Below are 19,768 nucleotides of genomic sequence, written 5' to 3' on the forward strand. Positions count from 1 at the left end.
ACCTTTTTCAGGGATACGACACACCATTACATTTTGCTTGTAAGTTTGGGAATGCAGATGTGGTCAATGTACTTTCTTCACACCCGTTGATTGTAAAAAATCCAAGGAATAAATATGATAAAACACCTGAAGATGTAAGTATCCATTAAAATCAGTTATTATATAGTGTTAGAAATGAAAATAAATGAAACTGTACCTGTGCCGTGGGGTCACAGATAGCTCTTACTAGGCGAGTCCTGTCTGCTTGTGGCCACTCTGGAGGTCATTCATCTGTAGGCCACGAGGGGATGGAAAAGTTAAGTGGGTTAGTGTGGGGTCTCCAGAAAACCTGATCTGAAATCTTTCAAACATTTTATTATCAGATTGCATGGGTAACTGTGTTTAAAATTACAATTAGTTTTCCATAGCCTAGCAGTTGCCTGATTTAAGCAAACTAGGTGGCATTTGGCGAAGGAGGGCGCTGCGCCTGACCCAGCCTGCCGGCATTTACCCATGGAGCTGGTGGTTAGCTGTTCTGAGCAGCTCCCAGCCACTGCCAAGTCCTGCACACGTGCGGGCTGGCCGGGAGTCGGGAACTGTGGCACTGCCGCTGCAGCCGCTCTGCTGGGAGGCACGAGCGTTTGTGTAAAATGAGCCTCCGAGAGGGAAGAAGGTCTGTGCTGGTGAAGTGGACGAGGCACTGCCGAGAACTGGGAGATGCGTACCGGTGCCGACTGACCTGGAAGCCTCCGTGTCAAAACGAAATCTGGGGTCACAGCGTTGGTGCTGGTGGTGCCCTGCCACCCTCTTTGTGATTGCTGCTGACACATAGGGAAACCAGTTCTCTGTGGAAAGTTTAGAATATACAGATAAGCAAAAAGAATTAAGTTCACCAGAAAATTCTACAACTCATAGATGATCATTCCTTTGTATATATCTAGCTCAACCTCTTATGTGTGAGATTTTTTTAATACAAAATGCTATTGGTAAGTGACTTTAAAACTCATGAATTTTTTTTTTTTAATTAAATTCAGTTTTATTGAAATACATTCACACACCATACAATCATCCATGGTATACAATCCACTGTCCACAGTATGATAACATAGTTACGCGTTCATCACCACAGTCTATCTCTGAACATTTTCCTTACATCAGAAAGAACCAGAACAAGAATAAAAAATAAAAGTGAAAAAAAACACCCAAATCATCCCCCCATCCCACCCCATTTGTCCTTTAGTTTTTATCCCCATTCCTCCACTCATCCATACACTAGATAAAGGGGGTGTGATCCACAAGGTCTTCACAATCACACTGTCACCCCTTGTAATCTACATTATTATATAATTGTCTTCAGGAAAAACTCATGAATTTTTAAAAGCATTTGACTTCTGTTACAAAAAATGTAATTGTACTCACTGGATATGCTGTACAATTTTAGTTTGTTTCTTTCAGGCTGGCAGGAGGTGAAAATTTTGCAGTTCCTTTCTTTCCTCTTATTTGAAGGTTATTGGTTTTCTGCTTCTACCAAGCTAAGGTTCTTTTTGCTACAGCTTTTTAAGGTCTGAGAAACTTGATTCCTAGTGTCACAAAAACATTTGTCTTCCTTACTAGATCCTCCCCCCTTCACGCAGCCTAGGCTCCTCCCCACACCCAGGAGTCAGCCTCGACCTGCTCAGCTGGAGGATAGAAGGGTCTCAGCCAAGACCCCCAGACCAAGACTGTGAGCACGTGCCCACTTACCTTGGCTCTGACCTTTCCCTTTTAGTGATAAGAAAATGTGATAAAATAAGGTTCAGTGAACATTTACTTTTTTTTTTTTAATAGGTAATTTGTGAAAGAAGCAAAAATAAATCTTTGGAACTAAAGGAGCAAATCAGAGAATATTTAAAGGGTAAGCATTGGGCACTGATGCCTGGGATGTGAGACTCCATTGTTGGGAGGCCTCGGCAAGCCTCTGAGCCTGGACTTTGTTCCTTGCTGGTTTGTTTCAGGGGCAGAAAAGGTAGAGGTTTGCCTCTTTTCTCAAATTCCTTGAAAATGAGGGTCCATAAACTCCCCTGGAAGTCTCTTCTTTGGGTTGTTCTAACCATTGAGAAGTTACCCTTCAGGTCTAGCGCCGTCCACTGCAGCACAATCAGTGTTACTCATTGGTGCTCTTGAAGACTGGAAGACTGTGGGAGCATCTCACAGACATGGAGAGGGGTTCATAGTCTGGATTGGCCTCTTGCCATTTTATTTTTTTTTAATGCAATTTTATTAAGATATAGTCACACACCATACAGACCATCCAAAGTATACAGTCACTGGGTCAGAGTATCATCACATAGTTGTGCATATAGCCCCACGATCAATTGTAGAACATTTTCATTACTCCAGGAAAGAAACAAAAAAGAAAACCCAAATCCTTCCATACCCTTATCCCCCCCCATTATTGACCCATAGTATTGGTGTTGACCCATAGTATCTGTTACTTTTTGTGACCCATAGTATGTTATTATTTATGAAAGAATATTAAACATTACTGTTAATTATAGTCCAAAGGCCTCTTCCTATTTTAATATTTGGATGTAGACATTATGTCTGTATTTGTTTATTTTTAATGATTACCCAAAAATAAATTCTTAGAAATATGGGTCTCCAGAATTCTGTGTTCGAGTCACAAAAACTCGCAGCTATTAGTCCAGCACGTCGCCCCCCAGCGTCACCCTGAACTCCAGTGACTGCGCTGGCAAAAACTTCTCATTACTATTACATCAAAAGCAGTTTCATTTTTTCTGGTAGTTATGTTGGATCCTGCAAGTTTTATCTCCTTTTATTTTTCAGAACACTCTGAAGCAGCTAGTATAGATAATTTGTGATCCCTCTTGACTCATGCAAATGGGCCAAAAAAGTTTAGTTTTGAACTGTAGAATCCCAGTTGATTTAATCATTCCATGCAGTGTTTATCTTTCCCTTTACTCCTTTGAACCCTTGACGTTTTGCATGTTTCTTTTTTTTAACCAATTTATTTATTTTTAATTGCGGTGAAATATATATAATATAAAAATCATTTTAACCATTTAAGTGGACAATTCTTTGACATTAAATACATAGACAATACTGTGTAACTGTCACCACTATCTGTTTTCAGACTATTTTCATACTTCTTACAAGAACTCCTCATTGCTCCCTCCCCTCACCGCTGGTAACTATTCTGCTTTCTGTATCTATGAATTTATTTATCCTAAGTATTTCATTTAAGAGAAACAATACAATAGTTGTCCTCTTGTATGAGGCTTATTTCACTCAACATTATGTCATCCATGTTGTAGCATGTCCCATATTTCACTTCTTTTTATTTCTGAATAATATGCCCTTGTAGGCTTATACCACGTTTTGTTTAGCCATTCGTCTGTTGATGGGCACTTGGGATGCTTTCATCTCTTGGCTATTGTGAGTGATCCTGTGAAGAGATGTGTGTCCACGTCTGCTTTCAGTCCTTTGGGATATATACCTAGGAGTGGAATGGCTGGGTCATATGAATTCTGTGTTTAATTTTCTGAGGAACTGCCGAACTTCTCCGCAGTGGCTTCCACATTTTACATTGCCACCAACAACGTTTGAGGGTTCCTGTTTCTCTGCATCCAAGCCAACACTTGCTCTTTTTAGATTTTTTAAAGCCATCCTGGTGAATGTAAAGTTTTATCTCATTGCAGTTTTATTTTCATTACTATAATGGCTGCTGATGTTAAGCATCTTTTCATGTGCTTATTGGCCATCTGAATATCTCCTTTGGAGAAATAGAAATCCTTGGCCCATTTTAAAATTGAGTTGTTTGTCTTTTGTAGGAGTTCTTTATGTTTTTTGGTTATTAAACCTTTATCAGATACTTGGTTTCCAAATATTTTCTTCCATTCTATAGGTTGCCTTTTCACTTTCTTGGTAATATCCTTTGATGCACAAAAGTTTTTAGTTTTGATGAAAGTCATTTTATCTATTTTTTTCTTTTGCTTATGCTTTTGATGTAAAATCTGAAAATCCATTGCCTACTACAAGGTCCTGAAGATATTCCCCTATGTTTTCTTGTAAGAGTTTCATAGTATTAGCTCTTATAATTAGGCTGTTGATCCATTTTGAGAGGTAGGGGTTGACACTCATTCTTTGCATGTGGGTTTCCTGTTGTCCCAGCACCATTTAAAGAAGAGGCTGTTCTTTTTGCACTGAATGGACTTGGCATCCTTGTGAAAAATCAACTGGCCAGAGAAGTGTAGATTTAACTCTGGACTCTCAGTTCTACTCTGTCGGTCTATATGTCTATCCTTATCCCAGAACCACACTGTTTTCATTGCTGTAGGTTTGTGGTAAGCTTTGAATGCAGGAAGTCTGTCCTCCTGTTTTGTTCTTCTACAAGATGGATTTAGCTGTCCTTTGCAATTCCATACGAAGGTGAGGATCAGCTTTCCCAGTTCTGCAAAAAAAGGCTGCTGGAATTTTGGTAGGGATTGCATTGAATTTGTGGATCACTTTAGGCAGGACTGACATCTTAACAATATTAAGTCTTCCAGTTCATGAACATGGGATCTTTCCATTTATTTAGGTCTTCTTTAATTTCTTTCAGCAGTTTTATTGTTTTCAATGTAAAAGTCTTCACCTCCTTGGTTAAATTTATTCCTAGGATTTTATTCTTTTAGATGCTATTGCAAATGGAATTGTTTTCTTGATGTCCTTTTCAGATTGTTCATGACTGCTCTGTAGGAACCCAACTGAGTTCTGCATGTTTATCTTGTATCCCACAACTTTGCTAAATTCCCTCATTAGTTCTAGTAGCTGTCTTGTGGATTCTTTGGAATTTTCTCTATGTAGTGTCATGTCATCTGTAAAGAGATATAATTTTATTTTTTATAATTTTATTTTATTTCTTCCTTTCCAGTTCGGATGCCTTATATTTCCTGATGTTACTTTCAGTCTTTTCGTCTTTCACCATTGAGTATGATATTTCCTGTGGGCTTTTCCTTTCGGAAAATATGCTCATTATCATATTGAGAAAGTTCCCTTCTATTTCTAGATTTCTAGTGTTTATATCATGAAAGATGCTGGATTTTGTCAAATGTCTTTTTCTGCATCAACTGAGATGCTCATGTGATTCCCCCCCCCTTCATTGTATCAATATGGTATATTACATTGATTGATTTTCTTATGTTGAACCACCCTTGCATTCCTGGGTAAAATCCCACCTCATTATGGTATATAATGGTTTGTTGTTTTTTTTTTCTTTCATAATTGTCTTTTTATTCAGTGCAACTGAGTGTAAAATTCCAAGGACACTGCTTGTAAAATGAGGCTAAAGTGGAATGGAGTGGTCACCATGCTTTGTGGTATAGAAACGAAGGCTTTGGCAGCCTTCAGCCAGGAGAAAGGTGGTCGTTTCAAACATGCAGCTGGAGAAGGCAATTTGGCCCTCTGGCAGTCTCACTGAACGCTCATCTCACACCTAACAATTACTGTAATTGAATGCTGTTTCCTTTCTTTTTTTTTTTTTTTTAACGTAATTTTTTTTTTGCTCCCATTTTTCTACTCATTCATCCCATACACTGGACAAAGGGGAGTGTGATTGGCTTTTCGCAGTCACATTGTCACCCCTCATAAGCTACATTGTTATACAATCGTCTTCAAGATTCATGGGTTCTGGGTTGTAATTTGATAGTTTCAGGTATTTACTGCTAACTGTTCCAATTTATTAGAACCTAAAAAGGGTTATCTATATTGTGCGTGAGAGTACCCACCAGAGTGACCTCTCAGCCACTGAAACTTATTTCATTTCACATCCCCCTTTTGGTCAAGAAGATGTTTTCCATCCCACGATACCGGGTCTAGATTCCTCCCCGGGAATCATATTCCATGTTGCCAGGGAGATTCACTCCTCTGGGTGTCTGATCCCACGTCGGGGGAGGGGGCAGTAATTTCACCTGCCAAGTTGGCTTAGCTAGAGAGAGAGGGCCACATCTGAGCAACAAAGAAGCATTCGGGAGGAGGCTCTTAGGCACAATTATAGACAGGTATAGCCTCTCCTTTGCAGCAGGAGTCTCCTCAAGGGCAAGTCCTGTGACTGAGGGCTCAGCCCATCAAACCACCAGTCCCCTATGTCTGTGAGCACATCAGTAACCATCAAGGTGGGGCAGGCCAGCACCCCTGGATTCTCTCCCAGCAATGTTCACATTGGTGGTAGCGTATAATATTTCTCTTTTTTGTGCCTGCCTTATTTCGCTCAGCATTATGTCTTCAAGGTTCATCCATGTTGTCATATGTTTCAAGACATCGTTCCTTCTTACTGCTGCATTGTATTCCATTGTGTGTATATACCACATTTTATTTATCCACTCACCTGTTGTTATTTCCTTCTCTTGGTAATTGTAAATAATGCTGCTGTGAACATTGGTGCGCAGATATCTGTTCTTGTCACTCCTTTCAGATCCAGGTATATAACAAGAAGTGTGATTGCTGGATGGAAGGGTAACTCTATATCTAGTTTTCTAAGGAACTGCCCAATGGTCTTCCATAGTGGCTGAATCATTATATAATCCCACCAAAAATGAATATGAGTTCCAATTTCTCCAGAATTTCTCCAGCATTTGTAGTTTCCTGTTTGTTTAATTGTAGCCATTCTGATTGGTGTGAGATGGTATTTCATGGTCTTTATTTGCATCTCTCTAATAGCTAGTGAAGCTGATCATTTTTTCTTGTGTTTCTTGGCCATTTGTATTTCCCCTTCAGAGAACTGTCTCTTCATATCTTTTGCCCATTTTATAATTGGGCTCTCTGTACTATTGTCACTGAATTGTAGGATTTCTTTATATATGCAAGATAACGGTCTTTTGTCAGATACCTGGTTTCCAAAAATTTTTTCCCATTGAGTTGGCTGCCTCTTCACCTTTTTGACAAATTCCTATGAGGTACAGAAACTTTTAAGTTTGAGGAGTTCCCATCTATCTTATTTTTTCCTTTGTTGCTTGTGCTTTGGTTATAAGGTCTAGGAAGTGACCTCCTAATACAAGGTCTTGAAGATGTCTCCCTACATTATCTTCTAGGAGTTTTATGGTACTGTCTTTTATATTGAGGTCTTTGATCCACTTTGAGTTAATTTTTGTGTAGGGTATGAGGTAGGGGTCCTCTTTCATTCTTTTGGATATGGATATCCAACTCTCTCAGCCCCAGTTGTTGAAAAGACTGTTATGTCCCAGTTCAGTGGCTTTGGGGGCCTTATCAAAGATGAGTCTGCCGTAGATCTGGGGGTCTATCTCTGAATGCTCAATTTGATTCCATTGATCAATACGTCTATCTTTGTGCCAGTACCATGCTGTTTTGACTACTGTGGCTTTATAATAAGCTTCCAAGTTAGGGAGTGTAAGTACTCCCACTTCGTTTTCCTTTTTTAGTGTTTTTAGCAAGGCATCTTTCCTTTCCAAATAAATTTGATAACTAGCTTTTCCAAGTCTGCAAAGTAGGTTGTTAGGATTTTGATTGGGATTGCATTGAATCTGTAGATGAGTTTGGGTAGAATTGACATCTTAATGACATTTAGCCTTCCTATCCATGAACATGGAGTATTTTTCCATCTTTTAAGATCCCTTTCTATTTCCTTTAGTAGAGTTACATAGTTTTCTTTGTGTAGGTCTTTTACATCTTTGGTTAAGTTTATTCCTAGGTACTTGATTTTTTTAGTTGCTACTGAAAATGGTACCTTTTTCTTGAGTGTCTCTTCACTTCATTCTTTTCTAGCATATAGAAATTTTACTGACTTATTTGCATTAATCTTGTATCCCACTACTTTGCTAAATTTATTAACTCCAGTAGCTGTATTATCAATTTCTCAGGGTTTTCCAGATATAAGATCATATCATCTGCAAATAATGACAGTTTTACTTCTTCCTTTCCAATTTGGATGCCTTTTATTTCTTTGTCTTGCTGGATTGCCCTGGCTAGCACTTCCAGCACAATGTTGAATAACCGTGGTGACAGCGGGCATCCTTGTCTTGTTCCTGATCTTAGAGGGAAGGCTTTCAGTCCTCACCATTGAGTACTATGCTGGCTGTGGGTTTTTCATACATGCCCTTTATCATATTGAGGAAGTTTCCTTCAATTCCTATCTTTTGAAGTGTTTTTATCAAAAAAGGATGCTGTATTTTATCAAATGCTTTTTCAGCATCTATTGAGATGATCATTGGGTGTTTCCTTTTTGATTTGTTAATGTGTTGTATTACATTAATTGATTCTCTTACGTTTAACTGTCCTTGCATGCCTGGAATGAACCCCACTTGATCATGGTGTATGATTTTTTAATGTGTCTTTGGATTCTATTTGCAAGTATTTTGTTGAGAATTTTTGCATCTATACTCATGAGGGAGATTGGCCTGTAGTTTTCCTTTCTTGTAGCATCTTTGCCTGGTTTTAGTATTAGAGTGGTGTTGGCTTCATAGAATGAGTTAAGTAGTGTTCCGTTTTGTTCAATTTTTGAAAGAGTTTAAGTAAGATTGATGTCAGTTCTTTTTGGGAAGTTTCGTAGAATTCCCCTGTGAAGCCATCTGGCCTTGGGCATTTATTTGTGGGAAGCTTTTTGATGACCAATTGGATCTCTTTGCTGAGATCGTCTGTTTCTTCTCTGGTCAGCCTAGATTGTTGCCAGGAAATTGTCCATTTCCTCTGAATTATCTAGTTTGTTGCTGTAGAATTGTTCATAGTATCCCCTTATGGTTTTTTAAATTTCTTCGGGATCCGCAGTAATATCCTCTCTCTTGTTTATTATTTTGTTTTTTTGGGCCTTCTTCTTTTTGATTTTGTCAGTCTAGATAAGGGCTTGTCAATATTTGGTTTTATTCATTTGTCAAGCTTTTGGTTTTATTTATTCTCTTTTTTTTTTCCTCTATATCATTTATTTCTATTTTAATCCTTGTTCTTTCTTTTCTTCTACTTGGTTTAAGATTAGTTTGCTGTTCATTTTCTAGCTTCTTCAGTTGTTCCATTGATTCTTTATGTTAGCTCATTCTTCTTTTTTAATGTATACATTTAGAGCTGTAAATTTCCCTCTCAGTTCCATCCTCCTTGCATCCCATAAGTTTTGATATGTTCTGTTCATTCATCTCTAGATATTTAGCAATTTCTCTTGTAATTTCATCTTTAACCCACTGATTGTTTAGGAGTATGTTGTTTAACCTCCAGATATTTGTGAATGTTCTAGATCTTTGATGGTTATTGACTTCTAGTTGTATTCCACTATGATCAGAGACTATGTTTTGAATAATTTCAATCTTTTTAAATTTATTGAGGCTTGTTTTAAAATGGCCCAGCATATGATCTATCTTGGAGAAAGTTCCATGAGCACTAGAGAAGAATGTGTATCCTGGTGATTTGGGATGTAATGCTGTATAAATGTCTGTTAAGTCAGATTCATTTATCACATAGTTTAGGTTTTCAGTTTACTTATTGGTCTTCTGTCTGGTTGATTTCTCTATAGGAGAGAGTGATGTATTGAAGTCCCCCACAATTATTGTGGAAACATCTATTGCTTCCTTCAGTTTTGCCAATGTTTGTCTCATGTGCTTGGTGGCACCATGATTGGGTGCATAGACATTGATGATTGTTATTTCTTCTTGTTGAATTGTCCCTTTTATTAGTATATAGTGACCTTCTTTGTCCCTTATAACATCCTCGCCTTTAAAGCCTATTTTATCTGAGATTAATATTGCTACTTCTGCTTTCTTTTGGCTATAGCTTGCATGGAATATTGCTTTTCCATCCTTTCACTTTCAATTTCTTTGTGTATCTGCATCTAAGATGCATCTCTTGAAAGCAACATATTGATGGTTTATAGTTTTAAATCCATTCTGCCAATCTGTATCTTTTAATGAATGCATTTAATCCATCCACATTCAGTGTTATTACTGTGAAGGCAGTTCTTGAATCACCCATCATATCCTTTGGTTTTTATTTGTCAGATGTATTTTTTCCTCTCTTTATTTTTTGTAAGATACCCTTACTAAAGCTCGTCAGTTCTGTGCCCTTCTCTTGACCTCTCTCTCGTTTTCTTTTTGTCGGCCAGTAGATCTTCCTTTACTATTACTTGTGGATCTGGTCTCTTTGTTGGCAAATTCTCTCAGCATTTGTTTGTCTGAAAATTTTAAGCTCCCCGTCTAATTTTAAGGAGCGCTTTGCTGGATGAATAATTCTTGATTGGGAATTTTTCTCTTTCAGGATCTTCAGTATGTCATACCACTGCCTTCTCACCTCCATGGTGGCCTCTGAGTAGTTACTACTTAGTCTTAGTTGTTTTCTTTTTATGTGGTGAATCACTTCTCTTTTGCTGCTTTCAGAACTTGCTCCTTCTCTTCAGCATTTGATAAGCTGATCTGAATATGTCTCGAAGTGGGTTTGTTTGAATTTATTTTATTTGGAGCTTGTTGGGCATCTCTGATATGCATTTTTATGTCGTTTAGAAGGTTGGGAAGTTTTCCCCAACAGTATCGTTGAATATTCTTCCTAGCCCTTTACTCTTCTCCTCCCCTTATGGACCACCAGTGATTCTTATATTTGTGCACTTCGTGTTGTCCATCATTTCCCTGAGATGTACTTCAAATTTTTCTATTTCACTATTTGTTCTTTTGTGCTTTTACTTTTCGTCACTCTATCTTCGTGTTCACTAATTCTTTCGTCTGCCTCTCCAAATCTGGTCTTATGTAACTCAAGAATCTTTTTAATTTGCTCAACAATATCTTTTATTTCTATAAGATCTGCTGTTTTTTTTATTTACTCTGGCAAGTTGTTCTTTATGCTCTTCTGGGGTCTTCTTCATATGCTTTGTATCCTCAGCCATGACATTGGTGTTGGTGAGTACTTCTTTGACTAATTGCTCCAGGTTCTGTGTCTCCTCTGGCTTTTTAACTTGGGCATTTGGATTGTCCATATCTTCTGGTTTCTTCAAATGCTTTATAATTTTCTATTGTTTTTGTCCTTTTGCCACTTGCTTTTCTTGATAGGGTTCTTTTAGGATTTGTAGGTGTATGTGTACACATGTATAACTTGACAGATCTCCAGCTTGCTGGGGTGCAGTTTCCCTAAGGTGTCAGCAGATGGCGCTCCTGAGCCACCTCTTACCCTCAAGTCAGTTCTCTCCAACTTCATCTGTGCACTAAGTGGGGGTCCAAACCATGTGGAAGTCCTGTTATTGCACCAGTTTTTGGTGTTCTGTTGGGACCGCCAGCCCTGTGGGTGGGGGCGTGTCCTGTGCAGTTTGGCAGGAAGACCGCTTCAGGACACAGTGATCAGCCTTTCCTGGGGCTGCAGGTTGCGCACCCTGGGGCTGTAGACCTGTGTGTCTCCCTCTATTTCAGGTGTCCCACAGTCCCTCTCTGTGGGGTGCCCATGGGTCCCTGGGATTCAGGGAGGGCTCCTGGCACTGCTGTGCAGCACCCCTGCCTCTAGGCAGTGTACACCATGGCTCCTGTGGAGGAAGGGTGGATGTCGTCGCAAGCCCTCGGATCTTGAATTCCCTTAAGGAGGCTTTCAGCCACAGCACTGTGCAGGGGTGTCCCCCAGCCAGCTGCAAAGATGGCTGCACGGCGTGTGGAGAGCTATGCCCTTCCACTCTCCTCTGCCTGCTGCAGTGGCCTGTCCCTGGCCTGGAGTTCTTGGGCCGCGTGTCCACTTGTCTGTAGCGCAGCTGCCCTTTCCCCCGGCGGCTTTCCAGGCCAGAACTGAGCCGCTTGTCTGCCTGCTATTTCTTCTTTCTTCAGTTCGGCCTTCACAGGGTCTTTCTCTAATCTGTGTCCTCCTCTATAGTTTCAGACATTCATTGTTGTTGAGTCTCTGAAGAGAAGTTTTCAGTAGCTGTTTATGTCACCATCTTTCCTTCCTTTTTGGAAGGTAATTTTGTTGGATATAGAATTCCTGGTTGTCAGGTTTTTGTTTTTGTTTGTGTGTGTGTGTGTCTGTGTGTGTGTTTTAAGGATTTTAAACCTGCTATCCTACTCTCTTCTCTGTGGTTTCTGGTGAGAAATCCACTGCTAATCTTACTGGGGATCCCTTGTGTGTGACAAGTCACTTCTTTCAATATCCTCTCTTCATCTTTGCATTTTGACAATTTTGCTGTAATGTGTTTTGGTGTGGATCTCTTAGAGTCAGTCCTGCTTGGAGTTTGTTGAGTTTCCTGGATGGGTACATGCATGTCTTTCATCAGATCATGGAAGTTTCCAGCCATTATTTCTTCACATATTCTTTCTGCCCCTTTCTCATCCTTCTGGGGCTCACATGAGGAGTTCGTTGGTGCGCTGGATGGTGCCCAACAGGTTCCTCAGGCTCTTTCTGTTCTTCAGTGTTTTTACTTTCTGCTCCTCATGTTGGATAATTTCTATTGTCTTCAAGTTTGCTGCCTCTTTCTTCTGCCTGTTGAAATCTGCTATTAAATCCATCAAATGAGTTTTCCATTTCAATTACTGTATTCTGCAGCTCCAAAATCTGTTTGGTTCCTTTTTATAATTTCCATCTATTTTGTTACAACAATGCTTTCCTAATTTCTTTTAGTTCTCTGTATATAGATTCCTTTAGCTCATTGAACATATTTAAGATCGTTGATTTAAAGTCTTTGACCAATAGTTTCAAAGTATGAGCTTCTTCTGGGATGGTTTCTGAAAAATTCTTCTTTTCCTGTGACTGGGCCTTATTTTCCTGTGTTTTTTGTTGGTTTGTCATTTTTTTGTTGTTGAGAACTGGATCTTCTGAGTATTGTGTCATTTTAACTCTGAAAGTCTTGTTCTCTCATTGCTCTGAGTTTTGTTGATGTTGTTGAGTGTTGGAGCCATGAATTTGTGACTTTTCCAAACTATTTTTGCTCCCAAGTGGGGAAAGGAAAGAGGCAAGAGGAGGAGAATGATAGGTACTGCTTCTTTAAGACTCTTCTGCTGCTTCTGCCTTTAGGGGATTAGAGCAGTGGCTGCCTCCGAGCCAGCCCCTCAGGGGTCAAAAGCAGCAATCAGTGAGGCCACACACCCCCAGAATTTGGAGGTCTAGGTCCTTATAACCCGCCCTGGCACTAGCACGCTTCACCAGGCCCCAGGCAGCAGTCCCCACTGCTATGTGCCACTGCACAGAGGGTGAAATTCACCAGTGTTTATCCCACGTTACCAGCCTCTTCCTCGAGCTCTTCCTTGAATGCTGTGCAGTGCTCCACTGAACCCCCGAGTTCCACAATAGTTGATTCAGACAGTTCAGTCTGCTTTTGTTGGAGGGACTGATTCCTGGAGCTCCCTACTCCACCATCTTCCCATGAGCCTCTCCCCTTGCATGTGCTTTAAGAAGAGGCACCGAACCAGCTGCAGGAGAGCTGGCCTTCGTCTAGTCCAGTCATTTTCAGTTGTGGCTGAATCAGAAAAATATTTTCTCCAGATGAGAGAGTAACAATCTTAGCAGAATTAAGGGTCAAATGGTAATTCTGTACTTAGCTCTCTATGGAATGGCCAAACTGTCCTCCATAGTGGCTGCACCATTTTACATTCCCAGCAACAGTGAGTGAGTGTCCCTAGTTCTCTGCATCCTCGTCAACACTTGTTATTTTCTGTTCTGTTTGTAGTTGTTGTTTTTAAGTAACTATTGTAGTGGGTTTGAAATGGTATTTCGTTGTGGTTTTGATTTGCATTTCCTTAATGGCTAGTAGTGTTGAGTATCTTTTCATATGCTTTTCACTTTTCCAGTTAAGGTACTTGGCACTTTGTCAACAATCAGTTGGCCATATTTATATGGGTTTATTTCTGAACTCTCAGTTCTATCCCACTGGTCTGTATGTCTATTTTTATGCCTGTACCACAGTTTTTATTACTATGACTTTGTAGTAAATTTTGAAATTGGGAAGTATAAGGCCTCCAACTTTGTTCATCATCTGCAATATTGGTTTGGCTATTTGGGGCCCCTTGCCTGAGTCATTTCATTGACATTATTGTTATATTCTTAATTTTTATTTCCTCTTGGCTGAATCTCAGTGTTTTAAGGAGGGTCTTGTGAGCCCTCTAGTCCATGACTTCTTGCACTCTTGAAATTGTCTGTTATCTTGACACTTGGAGGACAGCCTGGCTGAGTCTATAAAGCTTAGATGGCCCTTTATCTCAGGGTTTGGTAGACTTCGTTCCACTCTTCTTTGTTGGTCTGAGGCCATCCTGAGTTTCCTTCCAGCAACTTCTTTGGGGTCTGAGTTGGTGATCATTGTGGTAGACACATTTCATTTATTGTCTCTGCTTAATATCTGAACTCTTTTCTGTATCTGGGGAATTCTCAACTTGATGGTTTTTGGTGTGGAGTGAAGATGGCTTCCCTTTTAGAAGCTGGAAATGCTCGTTGCTTTTCCGGCCTTCCTCACATCCAGGCACCTGACACAGACCACTGATTAGATGCACACTTGCTACCCTTTGACTAGGGAGCTACTGCTGCAAGACCAGGTTTCTGGTGCAAGCGTGGCAAGGATGCTGGGAGCCGTAGCACTTCTATTAGAGCGCCTCTGATGCAGACACACGGCGGCAGCTGGTGGGGCCTGGATCCTGAGGCCAGCTTCGAGCCTGGTTCTCTCTGTTCAGCAATGTGAGAGGCTGCCTGACATCCTTTTTTAAATAACTTTTGCCCCTTTGCCAGCTGAAGTTAGCTTCTCTTGTTTGCTATCAGAAATCCTTGCTAAGATAATTGATTTGAATTGTCTTTTCCTGTATTTTGGGTGTCTTTATTTTAAGAAAGTTTTCATCTATGTATTTGAAATTTTTTTGATCCATTTTATCTTCTCTTTAGGAAAATCGATTATGCAAATGCTTATATTTCCTTTGACTCCTCCGTTCTCCAGGCATTTCCCCTCATCCCTAACCCCCAGTATATATGTACATATATACAAGTGTCTATTTATTGCTGTTGTGTCTTTACCATTTATCTTCATTCCTTGGTCTCTCTCCTGTGTCCCTTAATGTGTTCTCAGGGGTGGGGTGTGTGTTATTATGGACTCTTCACTTGGTTTGCTTGTCTTCGTTGTCTTAATTTTTTCATCCATTTTTTTCCTGAATTCCAAAAGGTCACTTTTCACCTGTTTTCAGATAATCCCTTCTTTGGATTCTTGTTTCTTTGGGCTTTTTTTGTCTATAATTGGATTGCTGCTTGTGGCCTGTGTCTTCACCTCTGCAGTTCTCTCCTCTCGTGCAGCCTGCGAGTCCATGGTTACTGCTGCAGGGAGAGGGGCAGCCCCACAGTGCCTTGCTTGTGTTTGGCTTTGGTTCTCAAGAGGGCCAGTGGCTCCCTGCCAAGCCTGCTCCCTGGAAGCCCTCTGTATCCCTCCCTCTTTCTCCCCCTTCCTTAGCAAGCTCCCCAGCTTACAGGCCAATTTCTTGAACACAGAGGAGCCTCCGTGGCTGCTCCCCAAGCTCTCTGCTGCCGCCGCCGTTCTATGACATGGAGCAGTTCCCGCCCCGCGGCCTGTCACTCTGGACCGAGACTAGTCCCCAGGGACGGTCTCCCTGCCCAAGGTCTGGAGGGGTCGTGCTGGTTCTCTCGGCCTCCTCTCCCTCGGGTCAGGCTGTCACAGTATTCGATATATGTGTTTCATAGTTTATACACTTCAGGAGCACAAGGATGTTCTCGGTGAGTTTCAGAAGATGGCGGTAAAAATGATCTTTCTTGTCATCTTTTACCAGAAAACTGGCTGTTCTGCTACTAAATGAGATCACAGAGAATTTGAAGTTCTTTGATCTTCCTGTTTGTCCATCTTCTCCTCCCTCTTGGTTTCCATTGCTCTTTCTTTAGAGTAAGGGTCAGCAGACTGTCCCGCCCACACCTTTTTTTGTAAATAAAGTTTTATTGGCACACAGCCCTGGCCCAGTGGTGTCCTGCTCAGGCACTCGGCTTGCACTTGGAGGCCCGGCGTGGACCTGGGTAGGGCCCAAGAACGTGTAGTCAACTATAAAGAGTTCTACTGCTCTGTGGAATTCTAAAACGGTCAGAAATGCTTTAAAACGTTGATGTTAAGCATTATTTTGTGAAAGTAATTAGGTGGTAAGACCAGCTGTCTCATGAGGCCTTTCCTGTTCATAACAATAAAACGTCCTTACCCCTAAGATCACACCCATCAGCTGCTTTCCGAGGGGACAGCACTTTGAGATCTAGTTTCTCATTTCCTCCCTGGACCTTCCAAGTTGCCACACGAGCTTTCCTGGTTCCTTCTGAGGGTCCTTAGGACGCCCGGGCATGTGTGAGCATCCAGAGTCAGGGACAGCCCCCACCCCCGTGCATCCGGAGGATGTGCAGTGGCAGGGAAGGATCTCATGTGGGGTGAAGATGGAAAGCTAAGGGGAAGTGACACACTGCTATTGAACAGTGTATCAATTCAGTTCTTTAGGTAGGAATTTTTACAAGGACTGAAAAGGAATTTGTCAATGTTAGTATTTTGTGGGTAGTGAAGTTATAGGTGAATCTTACTGTAGAGCTTCAAAACAGAAAGGTGCTGTCATTTCATTTGCCAAAACTACCTGTGAAATGTCATCAGATAAATGATGCATCCCGAGAGATAGAGAAATATGAAACTTAGTATTTTGATTGCTATTGTTTTCAGTATTTTCTACAATAAAAACAGTATTTTTATAATCAGGAAAAAAAATGTTTTTATTAGAGAAAAAAATCCTTGAGAAATAAGACATCCCCAGAGCATTGTGGCCAGGTGGGCCTTTCCCTGTGGGCTTGTCTTCCCCTCGAGAGTCCTGCTCAGTGGCACAGGGAAGTAGAGGGGGAAGTAAGGGCAACTTCTTTCTAACATTTATTAAGCTCCCACTGAATGCTAACCTTGGCCCCCCTAGGCTTTCCTCAGTCCTTCTAACTGCCCTGGAGGAGAGGCTGTCTGCGGCTCCACCTCCTTTCTTTCTTTCGGGTTTCATTTTGGTTTTTATAAGCAAAGGAAGGGGGGGCGGGGGGGCTCCTGAAGCTCAGCGAGTCCCTCAGAGCTGGGGAGGGCAGCAGAGCCAGGTTCCACTTGGGTCCTCGGCCCTGGGTTTACCTTTCTAATTTTTATTTTTCAGACTTTTTATCTTTTTTTTTCTTATTCTTTTTGCCTTCTTTACACTTGCATAGAGGTAAAAGAAAATCACTAAAACTTAAATGTGAAAGGACTCTACAATTAAAGTCAGCAATTTTATATGTTTATCTTACTCCTTGCACATTCATGAAAAATCACCAACTCTCAAGAAAACAGGATAAATTATATAACAAAAATAAGAGTGAAAAAAATAGGAAAACATTTCATTAAAAATGCATCCAAGAATGAAAGTGTTACTCTCCCGGTGTCTTCACGCCCTCTTCTGTGTTCCTCTCTGTAGCACACAGTTTCCTGGGACGGATGCACCCCTGTGCGTACCCTTCAGTTGTCAGTTTACATAGTTTATATACGCCTCCCCCTGCTCATGTAGCATCCAGGCAAGCTGGGCCTGTCGGTCGTCCACTCCAGAATTTAATTATACCACAACTGGCCATCCAGAGATCTGCTTTTAAGAAGTCACTGGGGTCGTCTTCTAACAGTCTAGAGGGGCAAGAAGCTTAGGTTCTAATCCCAGCTCTGCTACTTAATTAGCTGTTTGGCTTGGAAAACTTACCATGTCACCCCCCACTCCAGGTGCTTCACAAGCCCAGCCTCCACCGACAGTCACAGCAGAAGCCAAAACCCTCCTTTATATTTATTGTTAGATCTGTTGGCAAAGCTCTTGGTAAAATGAACACGTTGTTTCTTGTGCTGTTTACCCAGACACCTGACCTGGAGGTGGGGGATCAAAGGGTATGCACATTTACAATGACAGTTCCTCCTCCTCTGAGCAATTTCATAAGCTCCCTTGTATGTAATTTCTCATCATGTTAAAAATTTTCTAAATAATCTGTTATTTGCAACTATAAAAATATCTCCCAAAATAGGTGGCATAAAGCTACAGGCAGAAAGCATTTAGCCAAGGCGTCTCTCTTCTTCCCCAGGTCACTATTACGTGCCGCTGCTGAGGGCAGAAGACAGTTCTCCAGTGATCGGGGAGCTGTGGTCTTCGGACCAGACGGCAGAGGCGCCGCTCGTCGGCCGCTTTGGGGGCAGCCCCAGGGACCCTGTGCTGACCCTGAGGGCATTTGCGGGGCCCCTGAGCCCGTCCAAGGTGAGCTGCTGGGCACCTGCTCCAGCCGGCCCCGCTGGCAGCACTCGGATCCGCGGGTGCCTTGGTGTCTGGTCCTCGAGACCAGCTCCCACGGCACTGCAGGGATCGTCCCCGTCTGCAGCCGTCTACCCGTGAGCTGGGGCAGGCGTGCTGCTTTACCCTCGTGCAGGACGTATGTCTGAAAAACACACCTGTTCTTGAAATGCTCTTTAGTTGGTGACAGGGCAAATGTGTTGTGGAGCCCTTCTTTCTCCAGGAAGGCAGAGCTCACAGGGCTGAGCCTACCCATGCCCCTGCCCCGGTTCTCCCCCTCCAGGCTACTGACCTTTAACCCCAGGCCACGCCTGCCAAGCCATGCTGGCCATTCTCACATTCTTGGAGTTTTGTCAAAACTAAAAAACTTCCATCTGCAGGCTCTGAGCTCTGACGTTCACCTTCCGAGCTATGGCTCCTACTTGCTTCCTCAGCTGTTTGTGTCCCCTCTGTTTCCTGGAGCCGTTTCTTTTCTAACCACACTCCAGTCTTTTGTGGGCTCCACTTGTACAGACAGAGCAGACAGAGGAATCCTCTGCAGTGGAGGTGCTAGATCAAAGGGTAGGCACATTTAAAATTGACAATTCCTCCTCCTCTGAGTAATTTCATAAGCTCACTTGTATGTAATGTTTCATCATGTCAAAAAAATTCTAAATAAACTGTTATCTTCAACTATAAAAATGTTTCCCAAAATAGGTGGCATCAGTTAGGCTTAGATTTAGGTGCATGAAACATAAAACGCAACTTAAAGTGACTTTTAAGAGAGAAATGCTAATTTTTCTTGAGGCTGACAGGATTGGGGGTTGCAGTAGTTCCGTGAGGTATGATTTTCTGCTCTGCTGTCCTCAGGATATGACTTCCGTCCTCAGAGACCCTCAGAGCTCTGTCACTCACAGCCCGTGCTGGGCTTCAGAAAGGATGAAGGGCCCCCACCACCACCACCATTCCCCCCGGCGCAGGCGGGAAGAGTGGAGCTGAGCCACTCGTGCCTTAGAGGAAGTAAGCTAGGCCACGCACAGCCCAGAGTTCTGGAATGGGAGAGAATGGATATTGGGACACAGCTAGTTGTTGCGCAGTTCTGGTGTTCCTTTGGGTTTGCCAGGGTTGGTTGCTTGATCCATGGCATATCTCAGTCATTGTTTTCTTCATAGGCGGAAGATTTTCGCAAACTTTGGAAAACCCCACCTCGAGAGAAAGCAGGCTTCTTTCATACTGTCAGGAAATCTGATCCAGAAAGAGGCATTGAAAGAGTGGGAAGGTATTTAAAGAACCATAACATGAAATAATAAAAGCTGAGTTATATGTTGTTTAGTAGGTTATGTGCTTATGTGTTGGTCAGTGGTGGGAAACCTGATCATGACTACCCTCGGAATGGTTTCTGGGGAGAGCCGACTGGTAGGTAGGATTGATTCCTTGCAATCTTCGTGCACACTGTAATTTGAATAGTGCAGTTATATATTAAAACACTTTCTTTGCTGGATCTAAGAGTAATTCCACTACATATTTCAAAGGGCTCTTTGATTTTTTATAAGTTACTGTACAACTGGGTTTTTTTCTTGGATATAAAGAAGAAAATTATCCTCTGT

The 19,768-nt window shown here is 41.6% G+C and overlaps 1 protein-coding gene across 1 annotated transcript in view; it reads left to right on the plus strand.

The window, feature by feature from the left end:
* The window catches only part of ANKLE2 (ankyrin repeat and LEM domain containing 2), a 49,331-nt gene that overhangs the window by 23,949 nt on the left and 5,614 nt on the right, over positions 1–19,768 (plus strand). The window contains exons 6-9 of the mRNA XM_037817011.1: positions 12–134; positions 1,807–1,873; positions 17,980–18,149; positions 19,334–19,440. Of these exons, the coding sequence (XP_037672939.1) occupies positions 12–134; positions 1,807–1,873; positions 17,980–18,149; positions 19,334–19,440 (467 nt within the window). The remainder of the gene's footprint in view (positions 1–11; positions 135–1,806; positions 1,874–17,979; positions 18,150–19,333; positions 19,441–19,768) is intronic.

Source organism: Choloepus didactylus, chromosome 23 (assembly GCF_015220235.1).
Source record: "Choloepus didactylus isolate mChoDid1 chromosome 23, mChoDid1.pri, whole genome shotgun sequence".
Classification (NCBI taxonomy): domain Eukaryota; kingdom Metazoa; phylum Chordata; class Mammalia; order Pilosa; family Megalonychidae; genus Choloepus; species Choloepus didactylus.